The 22,423-nt window shown below is 44.4% G+C and overlaps 1 protein-coding gene and 1 pseudogene across 1 annotated transcript in view; one reads left to right on the top strand and one right to left on the bottom strand.

Moving 5' to 3' along the window:
* Nucleotides 1–22,423, bottom strand: part of CACNA1I (calcium voltage-gated channel subunit alpha1 I) — a 646,661-nt gene that overhangs the window by 191,289 nt on the left and 432,949 nt on the right. The window contains exons 19-22 of the mRNA XM_078650206.1: nucleotides 17,092–17,218; nucleotides 7,271–7,396; nucleotides 963–1,052; nucleotides 195–387 (exon numbers count right to left, since the gene is read on the bottom strand). Of these exons, the coding sequence (XP_078506332.1) occupies nucleotides 195–387; nucleotides 963–1,052; nucleotides 7,271–7,396; nucleotides 17,092–17,218 (536 nt within the window). The remainder of the gene's footprint in view (nucleotides 1–194; nucleotides 388–962; nucleotides 1,053–7,270; nucleotides 7,397–17,091; nucleotides 17,219–22,423) is intronic.
* Nucleotides 6,335–6,812, top strand: LOC144772955 (cytochrome c oxidase subunit 4 isoform 1, mitochondrial-like; annotated as a pseudogene).

Raw genomic sequence — 22,423 nt, forward strand, 5'->3', positions numbered from 1 at the left:
CTAAGCTAAAGCCAAAGAGGGAGTACATGGTTTTGAGTGCAGCCCAAACAGGTCTTTGTGGATCAAAGTCCGACGAGACTGTGACACAACTCTCACAAAGAAACCAAAAAAACACACACACACGAAGAAGGGAAGGAAGAGGCCTTGGGAAGCCTCGGCCTACGAACCCACAGGACACTTAATGGTTTCCTTACTCCTGCGCTTCTTCTCGAGGCGCCGCAGCCTCTTCTCCTCACGCCGTCGAGCCTCCTCTGCTTCCTGATTCTGCCGACACTTGTGGAAGTTTTCCACCACCACCCCCACGAACATGTTGAGCACGAAGAAGCTGACGATCAGCAGAAATGAGATGAAGTAGAGTAGCATCCATGGGTTGTGGTTGGTCACCGGCTGGAGGACAGAAATGCAGAGATGTGATTGGATAGCTAAGTTAGTGGAGTAAGAGGACGGGGAGGTAAGCCATCACAAGCTCAATTTGGGCATTGTCAGAGGGACGAGTTATCAGGCATTTGTTTTTCATACCTACCTGTGTACACTCTGTAGCTATAATTCCAAGTGATTCCTGCCTCCCCTTGTTTCTCTATTTCTCTGTTTATCTCTCCCTCTCATCAGCAGCCTTAGATCCTCGTTATTTCCTCTCGTTTACTTCCGCTCCCAGCTGCAGGAGCATCTCTTAACCTCATGCGTGCGGCGCATTTTCCTGCTGTGCGCTGAAGTTTTTAAAAACCCGCGGTTCATGACGAGCTCAGCTCGTCATGAGCGTACGAGAGGTGTACCTCATGACAAGCTGAGCTCGTCATGAGCGTTGAATGGGGTTAATGACATCCACAGTTCTTGCTGCCCCCATTCTTGCCCCATAGAAGACACTCTAGGCCGTGGACGGGTAATTAAGGCAGATTCTGGTTACAACCCCATGAAAATGCTTCTAAATCAAAGCAATAAAGGGGCTAGAGGGAACTACAAACCTGCTGATCCACTGCCACAGCATCCAGTCCGTTGTACATGATGTTGACCCAGCCGTCCTTAGATGCCAGGACGAACAGCGACATTAAGGCCTGGAAAGGAGGAAAGGGGTGGTTAAGACATACATTTCTGGGTAATCATAATACTGATGATAAACCTTACTTACTCAACTATCATTTAGCTCAACCACTAAGTTGACTTACTGGTGTTTTTCTCTTTGTCACAGGCCAAGGAGGCTACATGGCCCAATTGAAGACTAGATTTTTTATAGTGCCACATTACGACATTCTTGGCAGAACAGCTATGATAATTGCCTGGGAGGGACTAAGGGGCAGATTTACAAGCCCCTTGTGCCTCATTTGCACCGCCGTTGCGTCACTTTTGTGACGCAGCGGCAGCGCAAATCCTGCTCCATGGTGCAGGGGTACTTACAATGTGACGCATCTGGGAGATGCGTTGCGTTGTAATGCCCTGCGCCACATGTAGGCGTTCCTGTGCAGGGGGGGGGTGGGCGTTCCGGCGCAGGAACGCCTTCTAAAAGTGGCTGAGTGAAATCTACAAGATTTCACTCAGTCACTTTTAGGCCCATGCTGCGTCAAAACCCTGCGCCTGCCTGACGCAGGCGTAAGGATTGACGCAGAATTAACTAGATAGGGCCCCCAGAGCATTGCTGGAGCTGCGTCGCGCTTGCGACGGAACTCCAGCAATACGTCACTTTTACGGCACAGATGTGTCACGCATATGTGCCGTTTTTGCACCATGGTGCGCCGCATTGTAAATGCGGCGCATCCATGATGGCGGAGCTGTGGCGCACAATAACTGGCGCATCCCTGCTGATTTGCGGGGATGCGCCAGTTATTGTAAATATGCCCCTAAGAACTTAAGGTCCCTCAACACTAAAGGCACGTGCGTCCAACAGATTTTTCATAAGCTACCGCTAAATGAAAACATGATCTTCTAACAAGTCTTGCCTAGGATGAATTAGAGGTTAATTGAGCCAGGGCACATGGATGTTGACCTGCCGAACACTTAAGGCCCGATTATGACTTCTGGCGCAGTGGAAGCTGCGCCAATGCCGTGGTAGGGCCGCCTGTCACATTAGGAGTTGCCTCATGTCTGGCAGGATGGTTTTTGGCATTCCCACGGCGATGCCTCTAAAAATGAGCACCGCAGTGAGAACGCCAAAAACAGTTCCTGCACTGCATGAACTGTGAAATCCATGCCATGCAGGAGCTGGTGTACAAGCACGCCGTGGGGCACAGTTTTTGCTCCCCTGTGTGCATCCACATGGCGTGAGGCACCAGGGGGCCGTTTCTTCCCCGCCATGGTTTTCATGGTGGAACCACCATGAAAACCGTGGCGGAGAGAAAACTCGTAAAAAGCATGGTGGCTGTTCTCTGGCGGTGTAGGCGGACCATGGCGGTCCAATGGCCCATGTCTTAATGGGGCAGTCGGACCGCTGATGTGGCGGTTGCTGGACTGCCACTGTCGCGCCACCAAGAGCCTGGCAGTCCTTGGACCTCCAGACTCGTAATCTGTCCCTTAGTGATATGGGTGCAGTTTCTTATATTTTCAAATGTTGTCATCTTTTAGCTGCACTAAATCTATTTAGGTCTGGCTTTAGCCAAGATATTTTGATTTTAGTAAAATGATATACATAATATAATATTTACTAATAGGGGCTTTCAGTCAGTCCATTTCATCCATTGGTCTGTTGTTGTGTCACGCGCATGTCTCTCCCCCTCCCACTACAGCATAAAGCATGGGGAGATACGTCAGCACATTTCAGCTATTACTTTAACATCACTGTAAATGACTGCCTTCTGGTCTTTTACAAGGAACATATCCCTATGCAAAGTAGTCCGCTTCTGGGCCAAGGGCTACTAAGGCAATGTGTGCTTTTTGAGACCCAAAAACATTTTTGCTTTTTTCCAAAGTTATTTAAAAAAAAAAATATTAGTGATGTCCCAGCAGCACCCAAAACAATGTTTTATTAAAAAATACATGTCAAACAAAATAAGTATTGACAAAGCCAAAATGCTTGCAGCTAATGCCAATGTTTATTTTGAGACTGCTATCCACCTTATACTCCACACCCACCCAGTGCCATGGTCTCCCACTGCATCTTTTGGAGGTGTAAGTGCATTACTCATCACAAGTTAGCGCTAACCCGAGAAGTGGCATGGTGATGTTGGCACTTTCTGAACTGGTTAGTCATTAGCACTTCTGGAGCCACAATAAACAGAGAAATCTTCGTGAAAAATTGTGACACTATGTCAGGAGCTCAAACGAGTGAAATTATTTGTTGTACAGTATGGGAGACATTCACATGATAGGACCAATGATCAATATTTTGAGATATGAAATTCAGGCGTTAGTCATATAGTGCACAGAATTATGGGTCAAGAGCGCATTGGACATTTTGGTGACGGCAGAAATGACTTGAGAGATGACCACAGAGCCCTGTGGGTTCCATTATATGTTTGATTTAATGTGCAATGCTGTTAAACTACACCTGCAACAATGAGGTAAAAACTACATGAAGATGGTGGAGTTCCGGAGATCCACCTTCTACACATTTTCAGAAAAAAAAACATAGGCACAAATCCCTACTTACCTTTCCCAGCAAAATAATCTCTCCCCTTCGAAAGATGATGGTGTATTTTCGCAGAACGTGATGTTAAACCACAAATAACCTTTATAGATGTAACAACCCATCATTTATAAACTTCATAAAACCGTTTAGACCTGCGAATATCATATTTATAATTTGCATTTCAAAAGCCTTTTAAAACATTTTAATGAACTATTCACATTTTGTTCAAATTCCTAAAACCTCTTCATACATTTTCAGAACTATGGAATGTCTGAGGGTGGGCAAGGTGCTCCTTAGGTGTGCAGAATGTTTGTTGCACAACAAGAATATTCACATATTTCTAACAATTTCAAAATCACATACTATTTACTAATAAATATTATATACTACTATGCAAAGAGTTATAATAATAGACGAGTATATACTCGCTCTATAAGATAGAGTCACATTAGATCTCATATTATTAGTTGATCTTAAAATTAGATACATTTCAAAACGAACATTTTAGATATATTCTTGTTTCGGGGAAAAAATCCTTTTTGAGCAAGGCATTTATTAAACGTTCCTTTTTGCAGGAAAACGTGCTGAAAACATTGGTACGAGTTTATCCAATGGATTAGGGCACACATCTTTTAAATATTTTGCTACTTAGCAAAACAGCGTGGTTTTCAACCCCGCCGAGGAAAACCTGTTCTGCAAATGTTTCATCGGTGTTCTTTGTTCGGAGTCTGCAGGGGACACAGCAGCATGCCGTGTGCTAGCTGTACTGTAGGAGCTTGTCACTGTGTGTGTGGACTTCAGGACAGATGGAAGAGACTGAAGGGGCAATGTGTCGCATGTCTCCAAGACCTAAACAGTCATACGTCTCTGACCAGCAGAGTCCTAAATGGGCGGGTGCCAAGAAGAAAGACTGTAAGACAGAATCAGGCCATTTCCAGGGCTCTGCACAAGATTGGGATGGAAAACTTGGCCTCCTGAAGGGACTGGTAGTTTCACACCATAGTATCTTAGACAAGAGCACTGCCCTTGGTTTTGTGGGGAGGGGGAGGGGGACTTACGCCAGCAACTGAGATACTGTGGCCTCTGCCAGCTGATGGTGGGAAGCCTGGTATTTTGACAACACTAAAGGGCAGATTTAAATGTAGGCGGGCTGAGGACTTACCGTCGCTATAGTGGAGCCCTTCACTCCTGCCATGGCAAGGTACTCTACCCACCGTATTTAAAGATCTCCACTGCCTCTGCAGACTTCTCTTGTATTTCTAGGAACCACTGTCCTAGTGGTTCATGGAAATGCATTGTAAGTTTGATAGACGCCTCCGTCAACATGATGGAACCATGCATCAACCTTACAACTTTTTTTATTTTCAAAAACAAAATCCCAAAGCGGGACAAGATCAAAACAATGACCCTCTCGCCATCAGAGCATTCTCCCTTGGCGTTGGGGGTCATTTAAAAATTTTCACTGCCTGTTACTGTCACGTTTTTCAAGGCGGCGATGGCCAGAGAAAATTACCCGTGTGACCGCCCAACTTAAATACGGTGGGCGGACACATGGCCAAACCTCCAACTGCACGTACTCCACAGGTCCGTCGGAGGTGTGGGGGGGGAGCAGAAATAGAGCATTCTCTGCCATCTATACACTGAAGGCCCGTCTGACTAAATGAAGCGGGAGGACCTTCAGGTTGCCAGTAATGGTACTCCATCGCCGTTGCAAGAGAGTACCCTTTCCACTGACATTTAAATCAGCCCTAAGTCCAGTGTCAGGAAATAGGCGTATCATAAACTTTTACACCACCAGAGGGTAGTGGCTTCTTTAGCGGTGAACTGAGGATGTGCTTTCAGGAAATATCACACTGAGGGGCACTCTTAGAGAATCGGAAAGTATTATGCTTGCTTAATCATTAGAACACTGATCTACTTTCATGTTTTGTAGCTCATGAAGTGCAGTGTAGCTCCTATTCTTGCCTTCCAACGAGACTTCAACTCGCTTCTGATCTCGCTTAGGGATCCCTGGCATGCTGGAGCCATTTTGGAGGAAGGGCAAGAATCCTCAAACCATGTTCGAATGGACAGCACCTTTTAAGAAGTGAGAGCTCACAGGCTTCAGCTGACTCATAACCAGGGCCACTGGAATTATGTGATTGTGCGGTCGCAGCGATTGTTGCATGGTTATAGACTTGCCGCATTTGCCACATATTCCATTATCTGCCGCATAATCTGCAGATTTTTACAAAAAAAATTGTTTCTAAGTTAAACGGTTCAAAAGTTACTAAAATGCAGCGACACACATTGCCAACCAGTGGAAGGCCGTTTGCCAAGCTGGACTGGTTACCTTTCCGTTGCTTATGGCTGTATTGGTGTGTTAGAATGGTACTAATGAGGTGCAACCAATGCTCAAACAGTGTTACTAAGATTAAAAAAGACGAAATAATGATGCAATAATATTACAAAATGTGCCTCGTTATGCCGCATAATTTGGCTTTTCTTGCCGCACAATTTACCCAACCCTGCACATATTTTGGCCCTCTTCTGCTGCATAATTCCAGTGGTCCTGCTCACAACCGACACTTGCCACTTACTTGGTTATTTGTAGCTCACTTTCTGCTTACTACGGATTTGTTCTCGCCCAGGAATAATTCCTAATGCACACATTTAGGACTCGGGGCCTTGGGATTATGTATTGCTCTTTCTTTTGTTGAGCGTGGCTCTTAAGGCCTAGAGGCCCAAGCCCGTGAATAGACTCATTCCCACTTCCTGCTGGTTCCAGAAGGCTGCAAGATGCTGGCCCTGCAGTCCTTGCGCGTGGGAGCTGGCCTGAGGAGAGGTCTTCTGGCTGCTGCCAATGTCTGGGCTGAACTACTTGGACCACAGGATCTTCCCGTGGCCGAATGCCCCGGTCCAATAGGAGATGACGGCGGAGCAGAAGGCGCTGGAGGAGAAGGAAAAGGGATCCTGGAAGCAGCTGAGCAATGAAGAGAAGGCGGCAATTTGCTGCACTAAGTTCAACCAAACGTACACCGAGATGAACCAGCGTGGCAACGAATGGAAGATGGTGCTTGGCGGCATCTTCATATTTGTTGGCTTCACTGCATTCATGGTCTGGTGGCGGCGAGTGTACGTGTACCCACCAAAGCCACACAGGCTTGCTGACGACTGGAAGACAATGCAGACCAAGCGGATGCTGGATATGCGTATAGGCCCAATCCAGGGCTTGTCATCCAAGTGGGACTATGAGAAGAATGAGTGGAAGAAGTAAATACTTCTGGGTCCTGGTGAAAGAGCAAGGCCAGCCGTGGTGGATCGGACGCGGTCATTAAACCAAAAGGGAACATCAGCTCGCACCTACACCAGTAGGGTAGTACCTTTTCACAAAATATTCTTGCCAAACTCCCTTTGCACCTTAATCGTTTGCATGTAAATATGGTGTTCTAGTGCACGTTCTTTGTAGACCGAACCAATGCTTTGTTGGTGGATTTTGGGGAAATCCTTATCGCTCTGCATCCTTGACCCAAGTGCTACATAAGTGTCTTATTTATGTAGAAGAACTTCTCCAAGTTGGAGCAATATACTTTGTAACTCAGCCAGCCCAACCAGTGGAAGCAAAACACGTTTGACTCATTCCCGCCTAGTGTGATACAGCCTGCGGGGGCCGCTCCAGCCATGACATCCCTGGACCCCCCCGCCCCCTTCCCCCCCCCCCGCCCCGGCACTCACCTGGCCCAGGTTGTCGAAGTTGTACTTGTGATGCACCCACTTGTGGTTCTGGCTCTCGCAGTCGGAGCGGTTGGTGACGTTTCGGACGTCCAGGCCCAGGCAGTAGAAGAACTTGCCCTTGAAGAGCTGAGGGATGTGGATGGAGAGGGGAGGGATTGATGAGGGAAGGAAGAAGAGGGAATGTAGGGGAGAGGAATAGTTTTAAGGGGTGAATGAAAGATAGGAGATGTAAAGAGGAGAGAGTGAGAGAAGAGACAGAGGGGTTGGGGAAAAGGGGAAGGAGAGATTAGAGGGAATGAATGGCATTAAAGAGAAAGTGAAAGGGTATAATGGACGGATGGGAAGGTAACAAATAGGCAAAGTAAGAAGGAATGGGAATAGGATTTTTTTTTTAAAGGAAACAGAGGAAGAGAAGGGCAGAAGATGAGCTCACAGCAAAAGAAGCAAACAGCACTAGTCCTGCCCAAGGCCACACTATAACCCTTGTGAAAGTACAGCGGATGATGGTAAGAGAGGAGTTCCCTAACGGATAACTGAAATCCTGTCTTTTCTATTGGGCGTAAAGTTATCATAGGGAAAACAACTGAGTAATATCAAAGCACTGGCAAAGCCAATAGGTCTCGCTTATGTGAGGTCTACTGGCTTTGACAATGTGTTTTTCTAACCATGTTGAACAACAGCGCCGCTGTTGTGCAGCAAAACAAAGTTTAAAAAAGGCACTATGACACCGTCAATGCTGGCTACATCATAGTGCATCTTTTAAAACTTAACAGTGTATAGTATGGTGTGACCTCTCGATGTATGGTATGGTATTGTATGATATCACATGGTATGGTACGGCTTGTCCTGGAATGGCATTGTATAGTATGGTATGGTATTGCCTGTCGTTGTATGGTATGCTATGGAATAGAACAGTATGGTATAGCCTCATTGTATAGTATAGTATGGATTGGTATGGTATGATATAGTATGATATGCTATGGCTTGTCATTGTATATTGTCGTATGGAATAGCCTGCCATTGTGTAGTATAGTATGGTATGGACTGTCATTGTATCGGATTGCTGGAAATGGCCGTTTTTGGCATGGTTACCACAAACAATCTGCATTCCTCCTCCTATTTTCCTGACCTTTTTGTTGGCTTTAGGACTCTGGGCATTTTACCACTGCTAACCAGTGCTAAAGGGCTTGTGCTCTCTCGCCTAAACATGATATAATTAGTTTACTCCTGTTTGGCATATTTCATTTACCTGTAAGCCCCTTGTAAAGTGATATACCATATACCCAGGGCCTGTAAATTAAATGCTACTAGTGGGCCTGTAGCCCTGATTGTGCCACCCACAGAAGTAGCATCTTAAACCTGTCTAAGGCCTGCCATTACAGGGCCTGTCTGTGCAGTTTACTGACACTTCAACTTGGCATTTAAAACTACTTGCCAAGCCTTAAACTCTCCTTTTATTACACGTAATTCCCACCTAAGGTAGGCCCTAGGTAGTCCTATGGGCAGTGGACTGTGTGAGTAAACGGTAGGATACGTACTTTTATGTTTGGCATGTCCTGGTAGTGACAAATAGCCTATTTTGTTTTTCACTACTGCGAGACATGCTCCTCACATAGGCTAGCATTGGGAATTCCCTTATATACTTTTAAGTGATAATGCCCAATCAGAAAGGAGTAACATTTTTATGTTTGGTTTGTTTAGAATGGCAATGATAAAACGTAATTACTGGGGAAGTTGGATTTCACATTACTATTTTAGAAATGCCACATTTAAAAATAACTATTTGTCTGTGCCTATAACTCTGTGTGCCTGACAGCCTGTCTCCAATACATGCCTGGGCTGGGTGACAGCTACACTTTGTGCATTCCCTCTAGACAGCCACAGCACAGGAAGGGCTGGGTATGACAGGGGATACACCTGCATTCATCTGCATAATGATAGCCTTCATGGGCAGGAAGGAGGTGAGGTAGCTCATACTTACATCTGAATAGGTGGTGCCCTGCCCTCACATAAAGGACTGATTTACCCTCTTCTGGTAGTCTACAACTAGGGCTGGGCTGAAAGGGATTCTTGTGCACTTCAGGGAGTTCCTTTGAAGTCACCCTCTACATCAAATGCACTTTTGGGTATAAGTACTGGGGCTCTGACCCCATCTAATCAGACACTGTGCGGGACTTGCAACCAAACACGGCTGGCTCTACATCTGCACATTGGCAGAAGGACTGCTGAGCTTCCAGGAGGGAATGCCACTCTGCTAACTGCTTTGCTGAGTTGGTCTGCTGCCTGCAGATTGCTGGGTTTACAGGAGGGGCTGCCACTTTGCAACCTGCCTTGTTGTGCTGGCCTGCTGCCTGCTACCTTCTTTTGTGCCACCAACACAAGGGTTCTCCAAGGGCTTGTTGGCTTTCCCCCTGTTCTTTTGGCATCTCAGGGTCATCAAAGGTATCCCCCTTTTGCTACCTCTGTTGTGGGACTCTGCAACTAGTGAGTCCGGTAACAGGACTTCGACACGATCAATGTGTGGCTGACTAACCGTGTATGAGGGGGACAGATCAGGCACTCTGCTCTACTGATGACCAAGCGTTTTGTTTGCCTTGACAGATCAAGTGCTCCACAGAGGATCAGCATTCCTTTTTGGCTGAACTTGTGCAGCACATGCAGTGTGCGCCAATCACCGGAACCGCTTTGTCTACGTACGCATTGCTGAGGCAACGTAGAGTACATCAACATCTGCCCCATCTTGAGGGTAGCGTCTGCCAAAGCAGTACTTCCGCCCCAATCTCAAGCAAGGTGCCCAGCTGGGAGAGGGAAAGCGTTGGCTCCAGGATCCTTTTGCTGACCTCTGGATAGCTGGCACTGTCTTGAGGAAGGAAGGGTAGCCCAGCATGGTTCGCCTGTCATTCTGTGGATTTGGCAGGAAAGAAAGGTATTTTTCTTGTCAATCAGACCTCAGAGATTCCGAGCGCCAACTCACGCACTCGCGGACGATTGAGCTGTGTAGTGCTTTCCCCATCCCGAAGGACTCATACCAAGCTCTTGGGTAGTGCCGCTGGGGGCCTTGGTATGGTTCCAGCACAGAGAGGAAGTACTTATTGGATTTTGTATCACCGGGTTCTCCTGCATTGTAACGTGGTCCAAGTGACCTTAAATAACCAGAAGATTGTGAGTGTTCTTCCAACACTCAGCACTTCAAGCACTGTATTTTGCCTATATGTGAAAACGCTCATAACTCGAGAAATAAATTGTGAATTTTTATCATTTTAATCTTTGCTTCTTCAGGATAACGAGTACTACTACAAGTAAATGCGATATCTTGGTGTTAAGTGAGCAATCATCGAGTGCTCTAGTAATGTTGGTATAAGGAAATCCTCCCGTTTATTTTACAGTGCCTCTAACGCTGGAGGTGGGAACCACAACTCCCATGAGGCCTTGCGAGTCACGCAAGACATCGCGAGAGACAGCCCATAAGGAGGAAGTGGATCTTGGCCAGGCGTCGGAAATTCTTCGTCCCTGCCGTGATTGCTGCAGCCCGAAGTTCCAGGAGAGGTATGGTTAGTGTGCTCTACACCAACTCTCACTCTCTATTCGTTTTGGGTTCTCCGTCCTCCATTGGTGAGCATCTTGCTCATGCGGAGGAAGGTTCTGTGTCCCTTGGGTTTTCGCCCAGCACTGTTGGCCGGTTGTTGGTAAGCTGACAGTGTCCCTCAGCGGTAGCTCATTTGGCCTCGCAGTCAATTTAGTTGTGACCGGAGCCTGGTACTGACAGTTCCTTTAATCAAGTGGCTACTCAAAAGCAGTCCTCACCCTTTGTTTTTTAAGTTCTATGTCATGTGGATCATAATCATTGGTGATTTAACCATATCTTCGGATCGAGACACTGAAGAACGTGTTATTGCTTGGATACTTATTTTCTGGAACAAGGTTTCTATTCATTTGTACTTCTGGCTCTATTTTAACAGGGGTAATAGGGGCCGTATGGGACTATACTCTATCCCTGTGATGTACTGTGGAGTTTAGAAAGGGTAGGTTCCTGGTAAATTCTACTCCTGTGTATCATTGATGTTGTGTCTTCCTTAACGTCTGTATCTAACAGCAGAAAGTGATGTACGCTCAATGTATATTTTCGTCTATGTTTCCCTCAATGCAGCTATAACACAGCAAGCATTGTTACCACACAGAAGGCACACTCTTTATTGAAGTAACTCCTTCTACAGGTGTCATTCTATTTTGTTACAGGTATAGGAGGTGACGCTTCCCATTTATGGTTATTCTATGTATGTGTTATGTGACCATGGCTAGAAAATATTTATAATTGGTTGTCATTTCAGATCTTCCTCCTGGCTGTTCCCTTTCTTTCCTACCCCCACTTGATCCATCCACTGACCTGTGCCATTACGGCTATTAAGGCTTGGGTAGATCAAGAGGTGGACCATTCCGAGCAACAAACCGATCCTGAGGACAGACCGATCTGACACTTGGAAAGCATATATTGCATTAGTGCTTTTTTGGCCTTAATGTGAAGTCTTTTTGTGGTCAATTCATTGTGTTACGTTGTGTGTGTGTTGCACAAATACTTTACACATTACCTCTTTCGATAAGCCTGCCTGCTCTGCCCAAGCTACCAGAGGGAGAGCACTGGTTATCTCATTTGTGTATCTAGCTTACCCTGACTAGAGTAGTGGGTTCTGCCTGGCTTTGGTGTGTACCTTAGCCAATCAGAAACTGCTATTTCTAAAAGGTATGCACTGTGATTGTTTAGTATGATATGGTATGGTATGGCCTGTCATTGCATAGTATTATCTGGTATGCCATGTCATTTGATAGTATGGTATGCTATGGTATGTTATAGTATGAATGACTCTTCATTGTATATTATGTTTTTTTAGCCTGTCACTGTATCATATTGTATAGGATGGTATGGCTTGTCATTGTATACTATGGTATCCTATAACCCCTTCAATGCTTCTGTCGGCCAACAGCCATCGTGAGCACTACCTCCGTAGTGCTGCGCACGTCCGTTGGCCGACGCGGCCCCACCCACCTAAGTAAACCGCTGCACCACGGCAGAATTCGCGCTGCGGTTAAGCGGATAGACTAGCCTGTCATAGTAAAGTATGGTATGGTATGACCTGCCATTGTATAGTATGGCACTGTATGGTACGGTATGCCTTGTCTTTGTATGGTGTCTTTTATGGTGCGATATGGTATGATATCATATGGCCTGTCATGGTATGATATGGTATGGTAAGGCCTGTTGTTATATGTTATGGTATGGCATGCTATAGTATTGTCGGGTAATGTATGACCTGTCATTTTATATTATGGCATGGTGTGGTTGGTATGATATGGTATGAACTATCCATTGTATGGTATGCTGTGGGATGATATGCTATGGTATGGCATACTATAGTATAGTATGATATATAAGGGTATGGCCTATCTCTGTATAGTATGGTATTGTATTGCCTATCATTGTATAGTGTGGTATTGTATAGTATAGTATGGTATGGCCCCACATAGTATGGGAAAGTATGGTATTGTACGGCATGGTATGTATGATATAGCATATCATCATATAGTATGGTACAGTGAGGTATGTTATGGCATAGCCTGTCATTGCATAACATGGGCCTCTCATTGTATAACATGGTATGGCATGTAATTTAATAGTATGGTATGGTACGTATGATCTGGCCTCTCATGGTATGTTATGGTATGGTATGGCCTGCCATTGTATAGTATGGTATGGTGTGATGTGGTATGGTATGGTATGGTATGACCTGTCTTTGTGAAGTATGGTATAATATTGTATGGCATCTCATTGTATAGTATGGTATAATAAAGCCTGTCATTGTATTAAATGGTATGGGATGGTATAGTATGGGATGGAATAGTATGGCCTATTATTGTGTTGTATGGTATGGTATGCTATAGTATGGCTTGCAATTATATAGTATGGTATGGTAACATATTGTACAGCATGGTATGATATGGCATGCCATTGTATAGTATGGTAAAGTTTAGTAAGGTGTGGTCTATATTTGTATAGTATGGCATGTATGTTATGGCATGTCATTTCATAGTATGGTACAGTATGGGATGGCCTAACCTCTCATTGTATGTTATGGCATGGAATGGTCTCACATTGTATATTAGGGTGTGTTATGGTGTAATATGGTATGGCATTATATGTCCTGTAATAGTAAAATATGGTACAGTATGGTATGGCATTGTCTGTAAATGTGTAATAAAGTATGGTATAGCCTTCCATTGTATTGCATGGTATTGTCTGTAATTGTATAGTATGGTATTGTGTAGTAAGGTGTGGTCTGTCTTTGTATAGTATGGCATGTATGTTATGGCATGTCATTTAATAGTATGGTACAGTATGGTATGGCCTGACCTCTCATTGTATTGAGGAAAAGTGTTTTTCTGATCGGCATCATTTGTACCGGGACTCCATTGTTTTTTTCATTGCCATCTCGTGTCAAACACTTCCACACAACCCACCGGTCGTTTCTGCTGATGCCTGAGAAAAATCTAAACTGACACGACAAAGACCATCTTGCAGCCTGCATTTCTGCCCAGGAACTGTCGCACACCCAACCCCCTGTTCTTTGCAGTTCAACAGAAAGCCATGAGACACCCACGCCCTGTGTAAACAAGCTTGTTTTCCATCTCCTGCTCCCAGCCTGGTAAACATCCTTGACACCGTGATCAGGTTATCTGGACAATGGTCTGACTGTTGGGCCCTGATCAGGGTGATTAAACAATGACTTGAAAGACCGGCTTTGATCAACCCGAGTGAGCAATCATCTGTGTACCAAGCCTTGACCAGGTCCCAAACTACAAACATCGTCTGGATCTGGTTATCAACTGCAAACAATGCCCTGATTGAACAATGGACTAACAACCAAAAGACTGGGATGAAAAATGTATAAAATGCTTGTAAGCTACAGAGTGAAGTAGCAGCCTCCTCTGTCTTGTCTCTGACTAGCTTGCGACTCTGTTCCATAGCCCAGGCTATTGAAATAAATCTGGGTTCCTCCTGCAGACGAAGGCTCCTGTGTCTCCTTTTACTAAGTATGGAAGGTATGGAAGACTAGGGCGGTTCCCCCGCCGCCGAGACCCAGTAAGTGGGTTTAACCGGTTCTTCAGTATGTTATGGCATGGAATGGACTCACATTGTATAGTAGGGTATGTTATGGTGTAATATGTTATGGCATTATATGTCCTGTAATAGTAAAATATGGTACAGTATGGTATGGCATGGTCTGTCAATGTGTAATATAGTATGGTATAGCCTTCCATTGTATTGCATGGTATGTTCTGTAATTGTATAATATGGTATTGTATGATCATTGTAACCTCTGTCATGGTATGTTATGGTACTGTACGGTATGGTATGGCGTGTCATTGTAAAGCATGGTATATTATGGCCTGTCATTGTATAAGACGGTATGGTATGGTAGAGCATGGTATGGTATAATATGTAATGGTATGGTATGGTATTCGCTTGTCATTGTATGGTAAGGTTCATCATTGTATAGTATTGCACAGTATGGCATGGTATGGTATGGTATGGTATAGTGTAGTATGGTATGGTATGCCTTGTCATGGTATGGTATGGTCTGTAATTGTACAGTATGCTATGGTACAGTATGCCCTGTCATTGTACACTATTGTATGGTATAGTGTGGTATGAGTTGTCATTGTATAGTATGGTATAGTCTGTTGTATAGCATGGTATATTATGACTATGGTATGGACTGTCATTATCTAGTATGGTATGGCCTGACATTTATTAGTGTAGTATGGTATGGTATGGCCTTTCGTTGCATAGTACAGTATGGTATGACCTGTCACTGTAAAATATGGTATGGCCTTTTATTGTATGGTATGGTATGGTATGGTATGGTCTGTTGTTGTGTAGTATAGTATGGCCTGTCACTGTATAGAATGGCATGGCATGGTTTGGCTCGTCATGGCATGTTATGTTATGTTACGTCATGGTATGTATGATATGGCATATCACTGTATAGTATGGTACAGTGTATTATGATATTGCCTGTCAATGTATAATATGGTACAGAATGTTATGGTCTGTCTTTTAATAGTATTGTATGGTTTGCCACAGTGTGGTCTGGCCTCTCGTGGTATGGTATGGTATGGCCTGTCTTTGTATAGTATGGTATGACTTGTCATTGTATAGTTTGGTATGCTATAGTTTGGAATGACCTGTCATTGTGGTGTATGGTATGTTTTGACCTGTCGTATGGTATGGTATGGGATGGTGTGGCCTGTCATTGTATAGTATGGTATGGTATAGCATGGTCTGCCATTGTATAGTATTGTTTGGTGTGGCCTACCATTGTATAATATGGCACTGTATGGTATTACTTGTTATTGTATGGTATGATATTGTATGGTAAGGTCTGCCATTGCATAATATTGTATGGAATGACCTGTCATTAAATAGTAAGGCATAGGATTGTATGGTCTGGTATAGGTTGGTATGCTATGGTATGTCTTCTCATTGTTTAGTATGGTATGGCCTGTTGTGTACAGTATGGTATGGTGTGATATACTATGGTCTGCCATTGTATAGTATGGCATGGTGTTGCCTGTCATGATATGGAATGGTATTGTCTGTCATTGTGCTGTATGATATGGTATGGTAAACTTTGTTACACTGTACACATTAAGCTACAAGAGGAAGTGCATTAAGAGCAGCTGATAAGGCCAACATAGCGCTTTACAGTTTAATGTTATTTCCACTCTATAATGTTCTATCCAACCCATAATCATGCAAACAGAAACCAATTCAAAACACACCCTGTTTTTTGCCTAAAACATTTGAATCATTCCCAAGAAATCATATAGATCATGAAATACCTACCAACAAAGCACTTTGTCACAAACTAGATGAGTGGTTAAATAACAGCGATAGCTATAAGCCATTAATGTATTTTGAAACAATTTTTTTAAGTGGTGCAACAACCTGCGGCCTGCTGGTGTTGTTCTAATGCACCAAAGAGTAGATGGGGAGATTTTGAAAAGGCAGAAGGAAAAAATACACAAACTTGGCAAACGAACGAGAGAAGGCAACAGTATGGAGCAAAACCATGAGCAAGAGTACCTAAAAACACATACTATCTTACGAAGTGCGGCAGGTAGAAGAAAAAAATAGGCAGGGATAGAAATCAGAAGCAACGGAAGGACACTCCCAAAAAAAGGAAGCAATGCTTGTTCCATGCTTCAGGGACGGAGAAACACATGAACAGAAATTGAAGACAGCATGCACTGACCTAACAGGAGATGACAAATAAGACTTTCAATTAAATCAATGTGTTGTAAGCAATGGGTGGGCTCCAAGCCCCCTTTCAGCTAACAAAATAGCGCATGCGCTGCGTGAGGCGAGACCTTGAAGAGAAAACAGGGAAGAGTATACTAGCGACAGACAGAGGAACAGGAAACAGGGAAAAGAACGACGAACAAGAGCAACAAACAGAGGAATAGAAACAGGGAAAAGAACCAGGAATAGGAGCCGCAGAAATAGGAATAGAAACACGGAGGAGAAGCAGAAAGATAAAAGTAAAGGAAGCAGACTGCTGCACCAGGAATAGGGTCAACAGGGAGTAGGAAGAAAGACATGACAGGAGGAAGAGGAAACATCTGTACGTGTGAGTAGGAATCACAGTGGCAGCCACTGAACTTCAAACTCAAATGAGTACTACAAGTAGGGGCTTTCACGGAGCTCTCTGTCTAATCATGGGATGCCGCCTGGACTGTGTGCACTGAGGCAATGCCGCAAAACATACCTGCACACCCAGGATCCCAAAGATGATGAAGAAGGCACAGCAGATGAGGACGATGTTCCCAATGGGCTTTAGGGAGGAGATGAGGGTTTCCACAACCAGTTTGAGGCCGGGAGCTCGGCTGATGACCCTGTAAAGACAAGCCACATTGGGGAAATCCACTTCTGGCTCAGTCAGAGGATGGTGACACTCACCAACGAATGAAACAGTGGTATAACAAAAGCCCATGCAGCCCCTGCGGTGCGGGGTTGCCCCCTCTGGCACTGGCAGGTCTCTGGCCTGAGAGCTGTGGACTGGGTCCAGAGCATGCGGGGGGGTCTTGCATGTACTTTTCAGTGGGGGGCCTTCAAGTTTTGTTACACCACTGGTGGGTCCCACTAACAATGTGCCATTTTGTGTGTGGCAGACAGTAAGTCTGCCTCCTGATAGCCTGTTTGCTCCTGTGCTCGTGTTGGTATTACAATGCAGAACAGGAGCAAATATGTTGCCTCATTTGTATGGGGCTCAGCACCCATGAAAATGAAGTAACGCCCCATAGGAATTGCGCTGGAGCGCACCCGAGCAATCCGTTTTTTTCTTTTCAAAGGAGTGATCCTAGCATTTGCTGCCTTTCCTTTATTATTGAGAATTTAGAGTGGTAGTTGCAACATATATAATAACAGTATTACTGGAAACGTTGTGAGGTGCTAGAAGAAGCTCTCACACTGCCTTTAGGCCAATTAAGGACACATTTTATGGAAAATGTGTCCATAATTTTTTTTTAGGTAGATGATGCTGAACTCTGTGAATTTGACTTGATGCAGAAGGCCTCTTACATAGTTGCCAACATTTGAAACAAATTTCCAGAGACACTTTGCAGCACAGCTATCAATTACCTACTTGTAAATTTACCACACCAGCTGCCCCAAAGATCCACCCTCCTCGCACAACCCACACAATCAGCATAATTCAACTCTGTCTACTTATCATAGTGCAGATTATAGGGCCTACTCAATAAAAAGAGAGAATTGCAGGGAACTGAGACAGGAATTTGAAACTTAAGGTCTAAGTAGCTGATTAGAAACAGTTCTCTCATTCAGCTGCATTGGAGAATTTTTTGAAACTTAACTATTTTGGAATAAAGTTTGAAATTCCCATCGCAGTTCCCTGCAATTCTCTCTGAAGTGCAATTGCCTGGACTGTCTCAGGATAGTGAATTACCCGGTACAGTCTCTAACTTGCCGGGACTGTCCGAGCAAAAACGGGACATTTGGCAGCTGTGCTCCTATGGTAACAGGCTTTTTAGATGAAAGTGGAGTTAGTGAATTTGCCTCCCTGGGTTTGGGCTCTCTGAAATAAAGTAGATTCAAGAGATTTTATTAGAAGGCAACCGAGCCATTCTTACCACATTGCGTTGTCTCCCGAGTACTAACTGGCGTTAAGCACCTTAATGTGGCACATTTTAGGGCATTGTAGGTCTATACAACGGTGTACTCTCTTGACAGGATTGGTTTACTGCATTAAGGATCTCATCTGTTCGGTTTTATGTACTATATGCATGTAGTATTTTTATAATGCAAACTTAGTATAAAAGAGCGGAGCGCTGTACAGGATCAAAGTAATGAAAGTGCCAAAATCCAACTCTTTCACCACTTGAAAGGCAAGATTATTGGCACATTTACAAGAGAGAAACAAGATGGAACATACAACATTTCACCGACAAATGTTGTATGAAGTTCAAACTAATTAAATGTTAATTTTAAAAAGTTAATGGTTATCTATCAGAAAAGGGGGGAATGAACCACATTAGTTTCAATACCAGAGTCTCAAAACTTTTTGTCTCGGAGAGCCTCAACCACACGTTCACAGAATGCGGTGTATGTAATCTCCACTGAGTGTGATTCGATGGATAGCGTCTTCATCGGGTCTTGTCACTTAAGTGTCCCGTTCAACAATTGACATCAAAACCTCCACCAGGAGGGATCATATCTGGATGTTGACAGTGGTGAGTGGATTAAAATGATCTCCTATCCTTTAAGTGAATCTTTATTTGGGGAAAACAGTAGGATAGGCATAAGTCTAAAAACAAAAGTGCCATTTAATGGATGAGTCACTTGTCCAACATGTGGTTGAGGGTCTCCAAAACAAAAAGTTCTGAGACTCTGGTATTGAGACTAATGTGGTTCGTTCCCTCCTTTCTGATAGATAACCAGTACCGGGAAACATCCTTTACAACGAAACTTTCACAACGCGGTACCATTACCACGCAGGTTTTACAACGCAAGTCGTTACAACGACTTGCGCTGGAGGGCGCTGTAGGATAGGGAATAGTTTAATTTACTATCCAACACCTTCCCTACTATCCACGGGGACTGGAGTTGGAATAGTAAATTAAACTATTCACTATCCAGCGCCCCCCAACGCAAGTCGTTGTAACGACTTGCATTGCAAAACCTGCGTGGTAACGGTACGTGTTGTGAAAGCACGCGTTGTACCATCATACATCCACCAGTACCTCTTGGAAGCTGAATGAACCTCTGCAAAGCACCATAAGTGAATTGATGCAGTAGCAGACCCTTTGCACTGGTTTCCTGGTCACCTTTCAGTTGCTAATCACTGTATTAAGGTGTTAAAGCGATACTAATAAGGAAAATCCCTTGCTTGGACAGCATTATTGTGTGGTAAAGTGTGCGCATAGGCTGCATAATATGCCTGTACTTGATGCATCAGGTCGTCAACCCTGCCACATAATTCTAGTGACCGTGATTCTAGTGCACAGGCAGGTCCATCGATTTCGCTGGTCCATAAAAACAGAACCTCGTCAGCATTTCTGCTTTCTGTCTGGGGTGGTTTGCTGAGGGAGGAGACGTCAGTCTTTTCCATGGCTTCTGTTCCTGAGGGTGAAGGGGGCTCATGTGTCGTGTATTATTTCTACAGGCTAAAGGTGCCTTATAGATCAGGACTGCCTCAATCGAGAAGAGCTGTTGGTTGACCAGATCCTGCCCCAGTTGTGCCAAGCTCAAGCGGCCTAGTGAAAACCAGCAGGCGGGAGTGGAGTGGGATTCTCTCTTAATGAGAGTCACCACTGCCATTAACCTCATTTTATTAATGCCAGTAACTCTGCCCAACAATTGGAAGTTTAATAATGATACTCACTAAAGCCGAACGGGAAGCAAAATCGCACTTTTTACATCATTTGAAAGTTAACACTCGTGTAAACACCACCGAATGAGGATGGTAAAATTCCACTCCTACAAATAAGTGAAAGTTTTAAAACTCTATTTACAACAGCCCAATTTCCATCACCGAACTCGGATGACAAAGTACCACTCCTCCCAGTAATATTAAAATATAATAATGATATTAATAAGGTGCGTAGGAAGAACTCGCCGATTTAACCACCTCTAGGATCAAGCAAAAGCCGAAATCGGGTGAGCAAAGCTCGATCGAGGTTGGTCCACTTGGATTCTGAAATCAGGCGCAAAGACCACTTCAATGACTTTTGGGATTCCAATTGGGCCACGGTCCAGGACTTGTTCTTGTGGTAACTCTGGTATCCCCTATAGAATTTGCAAGGGAAAAACTGTTTGTGGCGCCGTGGCCACACCTGTTGTAAAGGCAGTTGCTGCCTGTTACTCCCAGTCAGATCTGGAAGCATTTGGCACAATAAACCGCCCAGGATAAAGCTGCTGCGGTGGACCAATGGTACTTCCCCAAAGCTCAGACAGAGAAGCATCAAGGGCTTTTTAAAAGGTGAGGACGGAGTGAAATGTCCTCAAGGGGGGAATTACACTGTTTGGGAACCAAACACCTGCAGGTCCCTCTGCCCACAAGTATCAAAAGGAGAAAAGGCCAAGGAAATGCAAATTAGGACAAAAAAGAGGATGAAATGATGATAGATTGATGATAGATTGTGCAAAACAGACACGGCTAAACCCAGGCTCCCTCCTACAACTGGTTTCAACAGTCATTAAGTGATAATAAGATTCCTATAGAAAATTACTCCTCGCCCCGAATGTGTGGCTTTCTTGACAACTGCAGTATTCTTAGCAGGTAGAAATGGGGAGTTGGCTTAAAAAAAGGAGAATGAAGAAAGAGATGGAGTGAAAGCAAAGGCTGTTTCATATCAAAAGAGGTAAATATAAGGCATCTTTCTCCAAATTATGCAAATGTCTCCTGTCAGTTTAATCACCTAACGGCCCCCATGAATGATGTCATGTAAATATTAGGGAGCAGGGTAGGGGGTGGGGGACTTCAGACTTCACTCACGAAGGGGTTCATGCAAATGACTCCATAATACCTACTCCGTACAGTTTGACCCTTAAACCGGGTTGTAACACCAGAACAACTCAAGGGTCAACCAAGCATTGGTGATAGAAGCTTGGCAACCCAGCACACAAAGGCAGGGAGTGAAATCTAAAAGGATGTGGCTAGGGTGCTACTACTGACCTCAGATATGGAACTCCCTCCCCATCCACCTACGGCTGACCCAGGACCATCTCTCCTTCAGGAAGCAACTCACGATCTGGCTTTTCGAGCAGTAACGGACCCCTCCCCCCCAGCGCCTTGAGACCCTACCGGGTGAGGAGCGCGCTATATAAATGGTCTGATTGATTGATTGATTGAGATATCATCTTGTGCAGTCATGAGCGTGGTCTTAGACCCATGGGCGGTCTCCAATTGGGCCCTCCTGTTCCACATAACACAAATACTGATTAGCAAATACTGCTCCAGAATTGTCATAAAGCAAGGAATCCTTTCTAGAGCACAAGCACAGCTAGGAAGAGGCAGTTCCATAGAGGTTTCTAAGGCTAAGGCTGAGACCACGCTGTTGCTGAACAATATGTTGGCGGTATAATCAACAGGAGGGAAGACACAACAAATAGATGTCTCATGAATGCAAGAGTGGTGTCCTGCGGAAACCAATGGGGCAAAAAAGAACTAAGTGACTGGTGAATGAAGAGAACAAACACCAGCCAGCTGAAGCAAGAGGCCAATGTCATCCTGACAACTTGGTCAAACCCAGGACAGAATGAGTCATAGGGAGGATGGACTGTTACATCCATCTCCATAAACCGAACCTTTTGCTCGCAAAATATGTTCAGAGACTAAGAATCAGATGTTCAAAATGATTCTGCCATTATAAACCGTGCCATTCTCGAAAGCACTGGGTTTGCAACAATAAAAATCCTTATAGGTTGTTCACAAAACCAATTTTATGAGTCATAAAAGTTTTTCAGACTCATAAAATGTTTTTTTGATGCAAACACCAAATCCCAATTTGTAAGGGGTGTGAAAGGGGAGTACCTTCCAAATTTGAGTTGGTGGCCTTTGTCTCAACGGCTTGTGGGGGCCA

The sequence above is a fragment of the Lissotriton helveticus genome, chromosome 1_1, assembly GCF_964261635.1.
Source record: "Lissotriton helveticus chromosome 1_1, aLisHel1.1, whole genome shotgun sequence".
Taxonomy (NCBI): domain Eukaryota; kingdom Metazoa; phylum Chordata; class Amphibia; order Caudata; family Salamandridae; genus Lissotriton; species Lissotriton helveticus.